Below are 19,199 nucleotides of genomic sequence, written 5' to 3' on the forward strand. Positions count from 1 at the left end.
AGTATGCCCACTGCTAAATAATATATTGTCTATGGGACTGCCTAGGTAAGTACAATGCAGATATCTTTAGCAGTCCCATAATCAATAAAAGAAGGTGCAGTGTGCAGTGTGCAGTGTGCTTACACTGTGTCTGTAGTTAGGTAATATAAATCACTGGTTGAAGCTGATTGGAATAATATGGGTGCTGCATGGTGGTATTTGGCGTTGTGTGGTAGTATGTGTTTAATGGTGAGCATTTTCATTGATTGACTGACTGGTGAGGCCAGAAAACCAATAATATGCCATCTGTGTAATGTTTCTAATGTTTCTTAGTTACTTTTTTGTACCTTTTTGTAGATCATTTGACATCATATAAAGTAGAAAATGAGCTAAATGAGTTTATTTGTATTTAATACTTTGAGTGCTTCTTTCTATGAATGAACCTGGATGATTGATTTACATTTTTTTCTTTCCAGATGGCAGAAGGTCGACATTGCAAGGTGCACCTGTTGGACGACCGCAAGTTGGAGCTACTGGTGCAGGTACAAATTCACATAATATTAGTTATCAATCACTGTGGAGTTAAACCTTCTCATTACTTCTTATTATGTAGGTGGAAAAAAATGCAGGAAAGCCTCATGGCTTGTAAAATATCTATATTATAAAAAAAAAAATGGAATGACTTTAACTCAGAAGACTCAAAAAGTAGAATCAAATTTCCATTCAACTCAACTTGTGTTGTCACATTCCTATTTTGCATAATGGGCAGCCCTCCCTATCTGGTGAAACACTGGCTAACCTCATAAATGAGAATTAGGAGTGCCATCTGCTCTGCAAAGCCGCCTGACCCCAGACTAGAAAGTGGTGCCAAGCAGGTGCCTGCAAGACACAGTCCCCCTGTCTCCGGTGTTATTTGTGTCAATTTTGCTAGCCGACAACACCAAAAACATGAAGTGGTTAACACTTGTTAATATGTTCTATATCTATCTATCTATCTATCTATCTATCTATCTATCTATCTATCTATTCATCTCCTGTCTATCTATCTATCTATCTATCTATCTATCTATTCATCTCCTATCTATCTATCTATTCATCTCATATCTATCTATCTATCTATCTATCTATCTATCTATCTATCTATCTATCTTTCTCTCTATTTCATCCCTATATGTTTAAAACAAAATGAGAAAACAAAACCCTCTCCAAGGCCTAATACTGGTTCATTTTGTTGCCGCAGCCTAAGCTGTTGTCCCGTGAGTTGCTGGACCTGGTGGCCTCACACTTCAATCTGAAGGAAAAGGAATATTTTGGGATCTCATTTGTGGATGACACGTAAGTTGCCTAAATAGCATAAAATAGCTTTCCGCAAGTCTGTCTAGTATATGTTGCTGCATTCTTCCTGCACAGCTGTATATCTACATTCAGGACTCTAGCAAAGCTGGGTGACAACCCCCATAGTAGCTGCACATACAACCATATTAGTATTTATGATTCTTAACCCCTTGAGTCCCAGCTCTCCCAGAACAACATTCAGCAGACTTCTAATAATGGGGTGCTAAAAATCCAGAATATTTCTATACCAGTACAATAATCCAGACTATTTAATAACCCATCACCTATTACATTGAAACAGGATTCAAAGAATATTACATTCTATGCCTGAATAGACTATAAGGAGATTTCGGTAATCGGTATCAAGAAAACATCTAATTTCATCAAAAATCTGATTAAGAAGAATCTCAATTAACTTCTGAGGAAATTATTCATTACCGTTAGCTTGTAGAACCTCTTTCCGTGCTGCCAGCTCTGATACGTATCAACAAATGACGCGGGGTCCATTATTAATTATTAACAAGCCTGACATTATGTTCTCCATGAATAGAAGGCGATGAATCAATTAGAAGCAGCTCATATGTAAAATAACCTTCCCATAATTACAGCTGTGAATAATTTAATAGAGATTCATTAGGGCCGGGCGTCTGGCTCTGGGGGTACCGTCATACCAGCTTGTACATATGTTATACCAGCTATTTCCTGCCATTGATGGTGTTGGCCTTGGCAGTAGAAAACCCCCCGACGTAATCTGATTTACGCCATGAAGTGTAATCTGTCTTGTGCATTACACTGCTGTATTGTTTGGGGAGAGATCTGTAATCTTGATAACTAAATGTTATGGGCTTGAGGGACCATTTGTACCTACAACTCATATTTTCCTTTGACGTTTGGTCAGAGAGAAATAGCTTGTACGTGACAGTCGTGACTAAAGGGCTATGGTGTCTACTACAACTATAAGGATAACATTTAAAGGGACAGTTTACAACCACTTAATCTAATATAATTATTTCTTAACATGAACCTTAATAGAGATGGTATGCAACTATTATTGCTCTGCTCACCCTCCTGTAGATTATACAGTACCTCCACTAGGGGGTGCTCACTGCATATAGAATTATACAGTTCCCTTTCAGTTTAAAATTGGTGGGAGTCCGATTGCTGGGATCAACAGTGATGCAGAGTGGTGGTTTCCAAATGGTTTCCTAGTGCTTGTCTGACCACTGCTAATGGACTGACAGGGATTGCTGAGCATGATCTCTGACAGTCCTATAGCAGCCACTTCAATCACTAAGGGCAGTCAGCCAGGCCTTAAAGTGATACTGTCACCCCCTTTTTGCATTATGATTTCTCTACACAGGTGTAAAGGGTACATTTTGCAGTTGTCATACATTATTTTATATTGTACATCATGCTGCTTGTTCCAGTAAAAAGTGATCTTTTATCATTGGCAGATTGTGCCACCTGGGCGGGGCTTCATGCCTGAAGCGCCACTTACCCACTAAGCGTCACTGTAGGACCCGCCCTCTGTGAAGTCATTGCGTATAGGCCCGCCCCCTTGGCCGACATAGTGGGGGTGGGGCCTAGACCTTTAGGCCGGCGGGGTCTACGGCGCAGTTGTGGGCGGGGCTAAGTGGCGCTTCGGCCGAGAAGCCCCTTCCAGATAGCACAATCCGCAGATGATAAAAGGTCACTTTTTACTGGAACAAGCACCATGACGTATAATATAAAATAAGGTATCAAAAATGCAAAATTTACCTGTGTAGAGAAGTCATAATGCAAAAAGAAGGGGACAGTGTCACTTCAAGACTTGTGTTGGACCCTCAGTAGTTACACATTTATCATCTGTCCTGTGGATAGCTGATGAATAGAGATTTGATTAGCGGGGGCTGCTGAACTTGGATAAAGCCCTAAGGTTGTCTGGAATACATGGATACAGCCAATGACTATATCCATGTTTTCCACATAGCCTTAGGGCTTTATCCAACTTCAGCAGCCACCGCTAATCAAATGCCAAAAGTTCGGGTTCAGATGCACTCGAGCATGCTCAAGGTTCGCTCATCTCTAATTATGAACTATTTTATTGGGGAAACTTCTATACTTTCTATATAAATCCATATCCTAGCATCCCTGCGTACAGTCAGAAATACATAGTTACAGTTGCATTGTACATATAGTGCAAGTGTAAAATTGAGAATCTGAAATAAAAATGTTACAAATTAAAGAAATATTCCAGCTTATAACAAGAGAGGGGATAATTGTTTGAAATAGGCACCTAAAGAATAGGCACCTGAGTCATCCCTCAAAATATAGTGGCACACATGCACGACAGTGGGGGTCCCAGTAGTCAGACCCCCTCGGACAAATTGATGTATACAGCAGAAGGGAAGATGTGAGACCAGATCTATACGTTCCTATAACAACTCTTTCTTCTTCCAGGGGTCAGTATGCCTGGCTTCAGCTAGAACAGAGAGTGCTTGACCATGACTTGCCAAAGAAATCAGGCCCTGTAACATTGTATTTTGTTGTAAGGTAAGTTTCCTCTTCTTTACAGTAGCTGCTTATAATTTAGCATAAGAAAAGTAATCAATCCATTAAAAATGCAGCTTGGTGCAGCTTGTCACAGGTCTAAAATTGTGGGAAGAATTGACAGATGACAGTGTTACATGTATGGCATTGCCTCCTCTGTTAGGGGAAGGAATGATTGGGCATAGTGGTGGACTTACCTATCTATCTATGTATCTATCTATCTATCTATCTATCTATCTATCTATCTATCTATCTATAAACCAGTAGAAAGGTAGAACGACACTGTGTTGACTTACAGTCAGAAAGCTTCCAGCTTGAGGGTGCACGACTCAGGTAACCGACCGACACCTTAAACGTATTAATATAAGAGGGAAGAGACGGCACTCCGGAAATAAAGTGAAGGTGTAGTTTATTCACCCAACACGTATGGCAACGTTTCGACTCTGCTCTAGAGTCTTTCTCAAGCCGTCTTGAGAAAGACTCTAGAGCAGAGTCGAAACGTTGCCATACGTGTTGGGTGAATAAACTACACCTTCACTTTATTTCCGGAGTGCCGTCTCTTCCCTCTTATATATCTATCTATCTATCTATCTATCTTTATACACGGATGCTTTTTAAAGGGAAACTATCAGTAGGGTTGTGCAAATGAAGCCGTTGACAGCTCCCTCTATCTCATCTTTCTAGTGCCGGTCTTCTTTCCTTAGTTGAGTACTTTAATCACACAGAAATATGTAAATTAGGGCATTAGAAGCATTGGGGGTAGGGATGGTCCGAACCTGCTGAGGTTCGGGTTCGTACAAACCTGAACTCTCGGCAATGATCCCCGCTGTCTTCCACCTCTGTGGAGAGGGTGGATACAGCCAGAGGACCGCCGGTAAAACTGGGATACAGCCTATGGCTATGGCTGTATCCCAGTTTTACAGGCGGTCCTCCGGCTGTATTCACCCACTGCACGGAGCGGGCAGACAGCTGGAATCTTTGCCGAGAGTTCAGGTTCGTACGAACCCGAACCTCGGCAGGTTCGGACCATCCCTAACTGGGGGTGTTCCTCGGCCCTGGCTGCCACCTCCTTCAGTACACCTACCTATGCATATCCAGTTGTTCCGATCTTTAGGTAAGTGTGACTAAAGGAGGTGGCGGGTGGGCCAAGGAACGCCCCCAGAGCTCCAAACACTCTTATTTACATATTTCTGTTTGATTAAAGTACTTGAAAGCGGAGGGACCGACTAAGGAAAGAAGACCGGTGCCAGAAAGATGGGGTACGCGGCTGCAGGGAGCATTCAGCAGGTTCATTTGCACAAACCTTCCATCTAATAGCTCATTACACTAGAAAAGCTTTGGTTGTATATTGGACTTTCACATTACCAGCAGGGTGCGCTATGCACCCATTATTATTGCCATTGCACTGCACCCATGTCTTCTGCCGGACACAACTTGTTGTGGGTGTTAGCAGATAACTGCAGTAGTGTAGTCCTCTGATGATGTCCTTAGTCAGCGTGATGAGCACATAAACACCCTGTGAACTGGGTCACAGGTATTATACCATTACCTTGGATGGAAGCTGCAGTCAGCACTTAATTATTTTATAAAATATTATAGTTCCTTCTTACATTATTATAGATGGGGAGGGCGCCACTTGTTCTACTGTCCAGTAACTTTAACTCTTTGACGTGCACATCCCTGCAACTTTAATTAAGTCATTATATTAATAAATCAAGCTTTAAGTAAAGGGGTTGTCCAGCAAAAATCTTTTTCTTTCAAATAACTGGTTTCAGAAAGCTATATAGATTTGTAATTTATTTGCATTCAAAAATCTCAAGTCTTCCAGTACTTGTCAGCTGCTCCATGTCCTACATTGATCTCTGCTGCCACCTCTGTCCATGACAGGAACTGTCCAGTGCAGCAGCAAATCCCCATAGAAAACCTCTCCTGCTCTGGACTGCAAAAGGCTTTATTTGTAAAAGTATAGAACCCACCTCCCCTTCATTCACATGCTCTAATAAAGCATAAAGGCAGGGGCCAGACAGGGACCACCCATTTGGAGCAGTCCCTTAGGGCCCTATTCCACCAGACGATTATCGTTCAGATTATCGTTAAATCGTTCAAATCTAAACGATAATCGCTCGATTGATATGCAGTTAACGATTAACTACCGAACGAGAAATCGTTGATCGCTTTATAAGACCTGGACCTATTTTTATCGTTGCTCGTTCGCAAAACGTTTGCAAATCGTTCGCATGGAATAAGACGTCGTTCGGTTGTTCGCAGTAGATAAAAACGCAATAGCGAAGAAATAGCGAAGAAATACGATCGCAAATACGATCATAAGTAACGATTATCGTTCCATGGAAATGAGTGAACGTTTTCAGGTCTTTCGGAATAGCGATCGTTTGAGATCGTTAATCGTTAACGATTATGCGAACGATAATCGTCTGGTGGAATAGGGCCCTTCGTGAAGAACTGATTGGGCTGACCAAGTGCTGGAATTTTAGGAAGGCTTCTTGGTAGACACAGGTCAGCTGTACACGCAGGCCCGGGACAAGGAGTTTTGGTGCCCTAGGCAGAGAAGGCAAATTGCGCCCCCCCCCCCCCCCCCCCCCCCCCCCCCCCCCCGAACCCAGCGTTATCAGAATCGGCGGTCAGTTTCCCTAAAGGCCCTATTCCAAGGAACGATTGTCGGGCCATATTCGGCTGATAATCGTCCTGTGGAATAGTAGGCAACGATCAGCCGACATCGTTCATGTCGGCTGATCGTTGCGTCGTTTGTCTTTCAAGCATGTTGAAAAACAAACGACTGATTCTATCATTTTACTGCAACACATACTGTACATGCCTTCACCACTGCAGTGGGATCCGGTGCCTTGCTAAAAAACATTTTTATCACAGGTTGAGAGTGTCAGGGAGGTGGGTCTGTGACAATGTCTGTGCACGCCCTGCTCTATGGCTGCTGCATCTTCAGGTCGTCTCCACTCCTCCAGCTGTCACTTATTCTGGAGGACGTGGCAGCTTGAAGATATAGCAGTGGCCAGAGAGCAGGGCGTGCACAGACATCGTCACAGACCCACCTCCCTGGGATAAAAATGTTTTTTAGCAAGACACGGGATCACACAGCAGCGGGGAAGGTTTGAGACAGCAACTGTATTGCTTCCCACTGTGCCAGTGCTCCCCCTGTGCCCCCATGTAGTAGACAAGCCCCCAAAGCACCCCATATAAATTGGTTTGCCAAATATGTGCCCCCATACAGTATAGGAGATCTTCTTTGTGCCTCCATTTAGGTAGGGTTTAGTAGTGGAGGTATTGTGGATAAGGGGTGTAGTAGTACAGGTATAGATGAGAGGTGTAGTAGTGGAGGTATAGTGGATAAGGGGTGTAGTAGTACAGGTATAGATGAGAGGTGTAGTAGTGGAGGTATTGTGGATAAGGGGTGTAGTAGTACAGGTATAGATGAGAGGTGTATTAGTGGAGGTATTGTGGATAAGGGGTGTAGTAGTACAGGTATAGATGAGAGGTGTAGTAGTGGAGGTATTGTGGATAAGGGGTGTAGTAGTTCAGGTATAGATAAGGGGTGTAGTAGTGGAGGTAGAGTGGATAAGGGGTGTAGTAGTTCAGGTATAGATAAGGGGTGTAGTAGTTCAGGTATAGATAAGGGGTGTAGTAGTACCGGTATGGATGAGTGTTGTGTCAGTACATGCAGGGAGTTGCAGTGTTGTCACAGGCTGACAGCTAACCTGTGACAACACTACAACTCCTTGCATGCACTGACAGCCTATGACATCACTACAACTCCCAGCATGTACTGGCAACCTGTGGCAACACTACAAACCTGTGGCAACACTACAAATCCCAGCATGCACTGGGATCCTGGGAGTCAGTACATGCTGGGAGTTGTAGTGTTGTCACAGGCAAGCTGTCAGTACATGCTGGGAGTTGTAGTGTTGTCACAGGCTGACAGCTAACCTGTGACAACACTACAACTGCCAGCAAGTACTGGGAGGGATACACACAAATACACTCACTCACTCACTCTCACACATACATGCATACACTCACTCTCACACACACATTCCCATGCAGGCACTTACATTTCATGAGGGATCTCCTTCTATCTTCCCAGCACCTGCAGCTCCTCTGTCGTCCTCCTCACCGGCACTATGCTCTCCCGCCCCTCCCCCTCCTGTCCTGCACAGACAGGAGACTGAAGCCATGAGGTGAGAGCCGGTGAGACCTACAGACTGCTGACAGGGGAGGGAGCACGACCCCAGACTGCATCCTAGTGAGAAGGACAGCTCTGTAAAAGTCTGTTCTTCTCACTAAGCAATGCAGTATACAGCCAGCAGCACCGTCCCCTCTCTGTGAGTCACCTGGCCCCTACAGCACTCCCGTCACTGCGGCCCTGGTTACAGTGCAGGGTGGGCTGGCGGGCGAGCGGGGGACAGGATGGATGGGTAAGAAAATTAATTACCCATCCAGACTGCGCCCCCTGTAGTTTTGCGCCCTAGGCCATCGCCTACCCCTGCCTACTCTTTGTCCCGGCCCTGTGTACACGGATGAGACATGGAAAGCCTTTCTGCAGTGATGTCCCTAGTATAAGGGTTCCTCTAATAGGCCATGTTTGCAAGCTTGTTGCTGTGATGTCCAGATTGTGTGAATGGGTTTAATAACTTGATGGAAAATAATTTCCTCTTTAGAATGATATACTTTACAGAAGTGCAGAATGTGTTACCTTTTATTAAAGTATTATTACTCCTTGAGCGACAACAAAAGATTATAAAGACCTTGTTTCTATTCTTTACAATGACAGACGCAAAGAGCCATTTACAGTCTCCTCGCTGGAAAGGCTTCAATGCTCAGATCTTTTCCTGCAATGATTGTTCAATTTCACTGCAGCGCCACCACTGGGGGAATTACGCATTACACAGGTCCAAACTAAAGGACGACTCTGGCCAAAATCTATATTTTCTCAGGGTGGGGGATGAGATGGGGGGGGGGGGCTTTTCACTACACTACACAGGATCGGGCGGCCAGCCAGGGGGGTTCTTTAAGGTGCTTTATGGGATGATTGTACTACGGGCTTCTGCCAGGGCGGGGGCAAACTAGGGGGGGCTGGGTAGCTGAATTTTGTGCAGAAAATACAAGAATGGCCCTGTTACTTTTTACATGCAATGTCTACATATACTGCGCCCCCAGCTGGACCGTGGCGGTATAGACGGGGAGTTGTGACGTCAATTTTTTGTGAGAAATTGAAGCCTGCCTGATCTACTAAATTGAGGAATATAGCACTTTATGCTATTGTCTTTGTCTTTAAATCAATGAGCATAGACATATTGGGTCCTACACATTGAGCAACCCTTTTTGGAGCTGTTTCCCATGAATGGACGAGAGTCTTGAACAGGGAATCGCAATCACTTATCACTGAAGAGGGGTTTTATTATTGATGCATGATGCATAAAGCATAGGAGGTGTGAGTGACAGAAGTGTTTGTTTATCACAGCTGATTTTAATCCCACATTGTCCTAGATAAGCAATTGTCTTCATGAGCTCCGCCTTTATGAACACTAAAGCGTGGGCTAGTGTTGGCCGGATGGACAAATTACTCATCTGGACTTCATCCAATAAGTTGCACCCATTCTATGACAGTGACAGAGTCACTGAGACTAAAAGAAAAAAGAATTACCATTATATAATATATAGAGGAAAGGGCATCTTGTTGCAGACTGGTAGTACCGGTTTTGTGAGTCTTACTGCTGGTTGAGCTGCGACAATACTGTTGGAAACTTAAAGGAAAAAAGTTGCTTGACCAGAGAAAGATCTGCAAACAGCTCTTTCATTAGGATGAATAGGAAAAAGATAGTTGTAAAATTTGCTTACTTTTTTAAATTTGCATTGTGTGAGCTTTCACTAAATTCAACATAGACATTTCTGGGTTATAGATAAGATATGGTATGGCGATCAGTGGTTGTTCAATTGTGTGGGCCCTGCTAATCCTGAGAAGCAAGGTTCTTTTTCTCCTGTTAGGGAGGTGATTACTCTTCATTATAGTCAGTGGGAGATATGGAATGACAGCAAACCACTTTTCCACCAGGGGATCGCCATGGTCAGATTAGTCATAGCTAGGATTAATCGGGTTGCTGGATCATCATTGTATCTAAGGGCCCTATTACAAGCAGACCAATATTTCCATGTGTAAAAGGGTCAGTAACCAGCCAATGAATAGGGCTAGTGATTAGCCAATAAATAGACCCAATGATCAGCCAATGGATTGGGCCAGTGATCAGCCAATGGATTGGGCCAGTGATCAGCCAATGGATTGGGCCAGTGATCAACCAATGAATAGGGCTAGTGATCAGCCAATGTATAGGGCTTGTGATTAACCAATGAATAGAGACAGTGATCAGCCAATGAATAGGGCTAGTGATCAGCCAATGTATATGGCTAGTGATCTGCCAATGAATTGGGCCAGTGATCAGCCAATGAATAGAGCCAGTGATCAGCCAATGAACTGGGCCAGCGATCATCTTCTCATTCAATGGCTAATGGCTTATTTTTGATGGGTTAAAAAAACAAAACAAAAAAAACAACAACCTTTTTTTAGAAGCCACAGTGTACCTTGGCCATAGTGACTTTTTGGACCCTTTTGGCAGCCAGCCCCACCAGCTGTACCCTGGGTTATGCTACCACTGATGTACCATAGCACAGCTGCAATAGTTGCTAGTATACTCTTCATGTAATTAATTAGAGTGACATATGTGAAAGTATATACTGATTATTGAATTTAGTGTATCTGCAGGATTATAAATACATGTTATAAAATCAATCAGCAGAAAATTGTGGCACTAAAGGGTTAACATTCACTTTTCCTTTCTCCCTAATTAAGTATTATGCTTTTTTATGTTGTATGCTATTATAAATATTCTATATGGTGGCTATAGTGTTCTCCAATGAAGTGGCTGACAGGAAGTTGGGGAAAATACCTGCCCCTATGATCTTTATCACACACATATTACCAGTGCTGAGAACATTCCGGATCATTTGCATACACACGTGTGGCTGATATTGCAGGGAGATATTGGAAGGCCATACCCCATAACCAGTAATAATCAGGTAGATACCAGTAGACTTTATAGTGTAACTAGTAGTGAGCAGACAGATCCAAGCTGACCTATATCCAAAACCAGTAGGATCATTGGGGGTGGGGGTCTGGGGGAGGTTGAGGTTACTCTGTTGTCTATGAGTCTATAGATCTCCATAAGTGTGTTTTACCTATCTACTATGAGTCTCAGTTTTCATCCAGTTACAAGAACGTACCTGCCTGATGCCCTGCAGTCCTTTCTGAATAAGAAATTGACACCGAGATGACCTTCACGATCCAGCTCCAGACAATGAAGGCGTCTGTTCTTTATTCTGTATTGCTAACATCTTCACACGTTTTAACTATTTAAAATATAATAACAGACCCTGGAGAAAAGAAGTGTATGGTTTCTTAGATATCTCACTGCAGGCTTTTCAAGGAGATGCAGCTAGAAGATATTGTATAGCCAGCTGAGAATCATGTCGAACAAAAGTCATAATTGTGGTGGTGAAATAAATGTGCGTCATGGTCTTCCCATTAGCGCTGCATATAATGTTATCGGGATTGGCATCCCCTGCAGATATCATTCTTTGCTTCTATCTACCTGCAGTCTAGAGATAACTCCAAGCTGTCTGGGGATGTGAGATAAATCTTGGCCAACCATTCTTTAAAAATTACTTTACCACCAATTTTATTCAGATAATATTAAAATACAAAAAGCAAGAGGAAAAAAATGAATCAACACTATAAAAACATGGTGGCAATCCTGGAGAGATATCACATGTTACATAATTATGCAGCAGCAATTCATTATAAAGAACACTGGGACCGGGTATAAAGTGCAAAGCTGTCACATGGGAAACAAACCCCTATATCTACTGTAAGGACCCTTCCCACCCCATATATGAACCGCTCATATTACCGGTGAATCACAAAGTCAGCTCGCTCTTCAGGATGCCACCACCCCGACACCCTTTTTTTTTTTTAAGGTTTTGTACTCTAAACACCAGACACTCCTAGTGTGGAGGGATGGTCGGGTTTTAGTTTTGTCCTGTGAAAACCTTCCATATTTACTAAGGGCGTGCGCCACATTAATGAATTTGCTGTGAAAAAAAAGACAGGCAGCATAATAGCTTAAAATTGATGCATTGTTAGTAAATGAGGCCCGTTGTGGCCAATCCAAGTTCTATAGCCTCTAATACACGGGGCTCGTTTGCTCCTTGTTCCCTGCTCACTGCCGGCACTATTACATGCGTCGGCAGCGATCGGGTGAGTACGGGGGGGGGGGCGAGAGGTGCGGGGGGCTGCCCGGGTGATCACTAGATCGTTCGGGCAGCCCATAGCGGATAGCAGTGGTCTGCTGCCACTGCTACTATTCCACGGAGCGACAGCAGCAGATCAGTGCTATATTAGTCGTTTGTCTTTCAACATGTTAAAAGACAAATGACAGCAACGATCAGCCGACATTGTTTATCTATTACACAAGACGATTATCGGCTGTAATGGCCAATATAATATAAAATATAATATAGTCGTTTTGTGTAATAGGTCCGTTAGAGTATGGCGATCTTAGTTATCACAGTAGATAACTGGAGAAGACAATCTATCCAAGAGTTTACCAACCAAAACTTAAGAAATGCACCGGGCTGCAGTATGGGCCCCATATTAACTCAACAATAATTGGAGCCATAATGTGGCGCCCCTAGATTATTGTGTATTGCTGCAGCTGTAACCTGTCTCAGATAGGGATCGGCTGAGCTGGCATGTCCTTGTAACAAGAAGTGCTGAGCAGATTCTTTTATTTATTTTTTAACCCCAGCCTAGGCAATTTTACACATAGAGATCAGTTGTTAAATAACCCCTTGTATATGGCTCCCTTCCCAACAAATACCCAATACCTAAAATATAAGTAGGGTATCAAGGATGCATTGTAGAGTGTATGAGCAGTTTTACAGAAATGGTTTGAATGGAGTGGCACCCACACTAGCTATACTTATTACCGCTGCAGACTTTTTGGCAGTATAGCAGTAGTCATGACCAGATGCGCCTCTCGTCTGGGCCAAAACTTATGGAACAGTTCAATTGCTATATTAGGAATTACAGAAGAACAAGAACTATAACATGAAGCTCAATGGTCTCCTAGTGCAAATCAGTATCAGGGCAGAAGGGCAGTTTGGCTCCTTTTGGAATCAAGGTCCTGGTGCAAATACAGCCACTGCAAAGCCATTTTGGATGTAGTTATACGTATGACCAACAATTCTGATGCCTCCATTTTCAGTAGTGTCATGTTCACTTCTGCATTCCAGAGTCGTCCGCAGGGAGGTCTGACTTGTCCCATGATATGGGTATTTACATGTCATACACAGGCATACAGCCACTAGAAATGGAATAGAAAACCAGTGTATAACAGGAGATTTCTGCTCTTTACCAAAGGAATGGGTTTATAATTTTTTCTCTAAATTAGATTTTTCCTTTGGCTTCTCAATAAAATAGCTTTTTAACAACCATGTAGTAGTCTATTAAAATCTTACAGAAATGGTATTCTACCCCCTTGAGCTTTTACATCTTATAGAGTGTAATCCTACTAGAGAGCCTCCTACTACACATCACCCCTAGGGAAGCTGAAGTCAGCCTATACTTTTATATATGCATGAATTGTTTACATTGCAATACGCTATATACATTTAGTATTGGAATTGCTTTCTTTTATGGAACCCTTAACCATCCTCCACAAATCTTATTTAGGACCCTATGACTATATTGTACACCACTTCAAGTACAATATAAAATATCAGACTTCTATGACAACAGAGAAGTGTAATAAGCGTCATGTCAAAATCTATACTGATTTTATTGCAATGTATTCTCTGATGCGACATGACTTATCAGCTGCTGTATGTCCTGCAAGAAATGGTGTATTCTTTCCAGTCTGACACAGTGCTCTCTGCTGCCACCTCTGTTTGTGACAGTAACTGTCCAAAGTAGGAAAAGGTTTTCTAGTTGCTGCTGCTCTGGACAGCTCCTGTCACGGACAGAGGTGGCAGCAGAGAACACTGTATCAGACTAGAAAGAATACACCACTTCCTGCAGGACATACAGCAGCTGATAAGTACTGGAAGACTTGAGATTTTTAAATAAAAGTATATTAAAAATGTATATATCTTTCTGACACCAGTTGATTTAAAAGAAAATGTATTTAGCTGAAGTACCCCTTTAAAGAGCATGCTTTATACTGATATTGAGCCAACAAGAGAAGCTAGACGATTTAAGCTCTGAAGCCTGCATTACTCTGAACGCAGCTCTGGAATATACAATCTTTGTTAACGTGAAAAGTGAAACTGGACATGGTGGTTGTCTTTCACCTGACAGTTCCATAATAGGATGCAGAGGTGTAATTCTGTAAGGTGGTCCTACTGTAGGTTGTGTCCTGTATTGGAAAAGCTGGAGGCCAGAGGTCAGTTACCCTACATGAAAAGTGTAGCTGGGAGGGTAAAGATTACAGGACTCTCAGCAGGTTTTTGAAGAAGTTTATTCAAGAATAATTCTGATTATACAATATTAATAGTTTTGAGCGAAGTTACCAAACTGTTTAGGCTCGGCAACGTTTTCTAAACACGAACACTGCATTTGACTCCTGTCATCTGCATTTGACTCCTGCAGTATGTCAAAGTAGATGGGGAAATTGGGATGAGTATAGTATAGGGATCAGTATAGAGTACAGTATAGGGATCAGTTTTTCCCTACATACGTGACAGCCCCAAATCAAAATCTGCAAGGGTCCTATTACACAGACGATTTTTAACGATTAACGACTAACGATAAACGATCGCAAACATGATTGTTTATCGTTTACCTGAAATCGTTCACCATATTACACAGAACCATGGTCGTCAGTTATAATCATTATTGCAATCGTTACTATGATAGTTTATTCCATTTGATCCCAGCAAAACAATGAACAATGTGCTATTACACTGAACGAATTTATATCGAACGATTAACGATAATTTTAGGTTTAGATCTAAATCAATGATCAATGACATACGACCGATTTTTCGATCGTTGCCTGCAGTTCCACAAAACGATTATAGTTTTAAATCGAACGATATAACGTTTTTTCGCACAATAATCGGCATGTGTAATAGGACCCTAACATGGCCCCCACCTACCACTATACTGGTGTCTTCTTATGTACCATAGGTGACTTTTGCTCTCAGGCTTGACTGCTACATATGCACATCCTATACACATAGTGAGCTCCTTAACAGCATACTTATTTATGCAAGCACATACTAACGCAGCTCTAACTTAGCATGATTACCAAGAACAATAATATATTGTTATGGAAATAAATACATAAAGTGAATTCAATAGAATCCAGTACAATGTAGAGTAATTACAACCGTAGACAAGACGTGACATCAGCTTACGTATCTGAATAATAGTGACACATTTTACCATACATGTCCCCAAGATCCCATTAGGGTGACATCAAGTAGACAGTGGTAATCTTATCAGCCATTACCATGTTGGGCTAATATTAGTAGTTACATTTTAATTACGTTAGTTTGTAAAACCCCTCACAAGATAGATCTTCTAATCTACAATGTTGGACCGCAGCTCTTGTTCCGGAGAAGAGGAACCCACTTATCTCTACGGAACACCAGTTCAATGCTGTCAGTTCCGCCACTGACAAAACAGTAATACCACTGGGAGCCGTCCGCGGCCGTCAAACACAAGACTCGCTGTCCTAATTGTATCCCATAGGTATAGAATCTGCATGTTCAATAATGATAATATTTAAATGGCCCCGCAGGCGATTATATGAAAGAAGAAAAAAATTACAATATTGAGTTTTCTTTGTGGCTTGTAATAATTGATGGGGAAATGGGATTTTAAAAAATCACATCCCTTAAGAGTATGTGGAATTATTCTCATGCTGTTATATTAGTAGATGTGTTTCATTTAGAATTATATATATATAAAAAGAAAAGTAGTAATTGAATTATTTTAAGGGATTGTTCACTTTGAACAATGACTTTTTAGTTAGACGATAAGCTGTTTACACAGGCCCAGCACTCATATCTAATCTGTGGGGAAGCCCAACGGCATATTTTTAGTTTCTCCGCAGTGCCATCTCAGGGGAAATAAAGCATTACACAGTTCCTATTTAAAGGAGTAGTCCGGAGGAAAAGAAAAATCGAATAAACTGGTGCCAGAAATCTTATAGGCTTGTAAATAACTTTTATTTCTTAAGTCTTCCAGTCTTCGGCTATGTTCACAGTACGTGAGAGACCGGCCGTTCCGTGACCCGGCCAGGTCACGGAACGGCCGGTCTCTGCAAAGATCATCCCGGTCGCAGTGTTCTGATGCGGGCGCATCAGCGCGCGCCCGCATCAGAACTTCACACAGCACACAATGAAGGTTGCGGCCAGAGCCGCTTGCTTCATTGTGTGAACTGACAGGTCTTTCTCCGGCCGCAATTCACTGAATTGCGGCCGCAGAAAACTGACATGTCAGTTCTTTGCGGCGCAGTATGGGATCCCGGCCGGATCGTTTTCTATGTGTATACGCTCAGGACTGGATCCCATAGCAGATAGGGCAGTGTTCACAGGCGTATAAAGTACGGCCATTGTTGCCATCATACTTTTACGTAGTGTGATCATAGCCTTAAGATCTTAAGTCTTCCAATACTTATTATCTGCTGTATGCCCTGCAGAAGGTGGTGTATTCTTTCCAGTCTGACATGTTGCTCTCTGCTGCCACCTCTGTCAGTGACAGGAACTGTCCAGGGCAGGAGATATTTTCTATAGAGATTTGTTACTGTTTTGGACAGTTCCTGTCACTAACAGAAGTGACAGCATAGAACACCATACCAGACTTAAAATAATATATCACTTCCTGCAGGACATACAGCAGCTAATAGGTACTGGAAGACTTATGTTTTTTAAATAGAAGAAATTTACAAATCTGTTCCCTGTTTCTAGTGTCAGTATTGACACTTAGAAATAAATATTCGTGAGTCAAATCTACTTGTAGGAAAACATAGTGACAGCCAGTACACTGAAGAGCCACACATTGTGAACCTTTGTCCCTGTATATGTATTATACTGGCTTAGATACAGAGCTTCTCATGTTCAGGTCATAAAATGTTACAGACTGAAAGGGAGGATGGGTACAGACTGGTACAGACTGGCAGTGCCCAATGTGCACTGATTTATTATAAGCTGGACGTACAGGGTTAAGCCAAGTGCGAGATAGATGTGAGTGGGAGATATGATTCATCCTCCGTTTCACTCCAGTTCTGATTCACTGTGACTCAATTATTGGATGGAAGTTTTGTGTTTTTTATTTCATAATTCAGTATAAAATCTGACAGTGAAAGTGAATGTTTACCTAAGAATTTCATAATATTTTTACTTTTGTAAGCACAACATTGTTAGACGTAAAATGTTGTTAGCCCGAAGAGAAGAAGGATTCTGTGAACCCATATACCACTCTTTGCCATAGGCTATAGCCAGGGCCGTATTTACCATTAGGCACCCGTGGTCCGGTGCCTAGGGCAGCACCTTGCAGGGGGGCAGCACCAGGGAGCAGGGGGACAGAAAAAACTATTTTTTTTTGTTTTTATTTTTTTAGTTTCCCTCCTCCCGATCAGACTTGCCAGTAAATCTGGTGTCTTTTCCAGGGGGGTGGGGGGTATGGTGGTATTGGTCAGGTCTGGTATCGCCAATAGGTGCGGGTAGATGGGGCGTCTTCAGGTTTAGTGCCTAGGGCAGCAGCAGCTGTTAATACAGCCCTGGCTATAGCCATGTTTTTCCAGGACTCCCTAGGGCTGCAGCCAACTTCTTCAGCCATCAGTAATCAAATGCCGCCCGCTGGGGTTCAGACTAAAAGGACCCTGCTTGGAGTTCGCTCATCTCTGCAGACACCTGGAAGATTTATCAAACATGGTGTAAAGTGAAACTGGCTCAGTTGCCCCTAGCAGCCAATCAGATTCCACTTTTCATTCCTCACAGACTCTTTGGAAGATGAAAGGTGCAATCTGATTGGTTGCTATGGGCAGCTGAGCCAGTTTCACTTTACACCATGTTTGATAAATCTCCCCCTATATAGTGACTATATCGGAAGCAGGCAGCTCTGTACATTGTGTAGGTGCCCTGCTGGGTTACTGCTGCTCAACTCCAATTGAAGTGAATAGGAGATGAGCTGCAGTAATATAACATGGCCACTTCCCAATGTATAAAACTGTATAAATTGGCCTGTATCAGAAAGACAGACCTTTAGCCTCTGTAGAAGATATATTAAGAAATTAATCAGCATAGAATCTATTTAGATAAAACATTTTTTTATATTAGTAAGGTCCCTCATGCTAAACTGATCATGGGGGAATCTCACAGCTGGGACCCCCAGTCATCAGTTGTAATGTAGGGAGGAACCTGGCAGCAAGTGTTTATTTGCCCTATAGTGCCATCTCTGGAGAGCGTAGGTATTACAGATGGAAATCAGTCTCCTGTCTATGTAATGCAGGGATGGGGAACCTTCGGCCCCCATCCCTAGTGTAATGCATGGAATGCCATGTCTTAAAGCATTATTCCTAAGCCTTGCTTTTTCTTATTTGTGTGAATACTCCTCAAACAATAACTTCTATTTCCTATTGGAAAGTTATTCATTTCTTCGAGAGTTTCCTGTTCATCATCATTGTAACATGGGAACATGGTAAGACAGGAAAGCGCCTGGGGGGGGGGGGGGTCAGGTCAGAATGAATTCTCAGTAAACAAGACGGGAGAGCAAACACAGAGGTAAACAAACATCTGCACTAGTATCTATGCGTCAATCACTTCGAACTCATGGCTCTATAGCTATTGCACAACTACATCTCCCAGCATTTACACAGGCTGATGATCACTGATCCAAATTATAGGGATTTTTTCTAGACCCATTCTTTAACTTGAACAGTAACATAGAAAAGTAGCCTGTGGCAGTCACCCATGGTCTTGGCAAAGCTGGGCACGGAACTGCCTGCCCTAAGGACCCTTTGACTGCACTCACTGGCATCACCACTTGACAACATGCAACCAGCTGACCTCCCCCCAAATCATAGCTGCCAGCAGAGACATACGGATGTTTGAAAATTATAACAACAGTGACACTTAAAGTACATTCGCTTTAAGTATTACCCATGTATAGAACAGCGCTGGTGCGGGAAGCTGTCGTTGTGGTCCTTTTTTTTGAATCGTGGCCCGGTTCCTATGTTTAGCGCCGTTCACTGGAACCAGGCCACGGT

The 19,199-nt window shown here is 42.7% G+C and overlaps 1 protein-coding gene across 2 annotated transcripts in view; it reads left to right on the top strand.

Moving 5' to 3' along the window:
- The window catches only part of FRMD4B (FERM domain containing 4B), a 171,053-nt gene that overhangs the window by 72,517 nt on the left and 79,337 nt on the right, over positions 1 to 19,199 (top strand). For both annotated transcript variants that reach the window (XM_069966909.1, XM_069966908.1), the window contains exons 2-4: positions 456 to 521; positions 1,220 to 1,314; positions 3,754 to 3,846. In XM_069966909.1, coding sequence (XP_069823010.1) covers positions 456 to 521; positions 1,220 to 1,314; positions 3,754 to 3,846 — 254 coding nt within the window. The remainder of the gene's footprint in view (positions 1 to 455; positions 522 to 1,219; positions 1,315 to 3,753; positions 3,847 to 19,199) is intronic.

The sequence above is a fragment of the Dendropsophus ebraccatus genome, chromosome 4 (assembly GCF_027789765.1).
Source record: "Dendropsophus ebraccatus isolate aDenEbr1 chromosome 4, aDenEbr1.pat, whole genome shotgun sequence".
Lineage (NCBI taxonomy): Eukaryota > Metazoa > Chordata > Amphibia > Anura > Hylidae > Dendropsophus > Dendropsophus ebraccatus.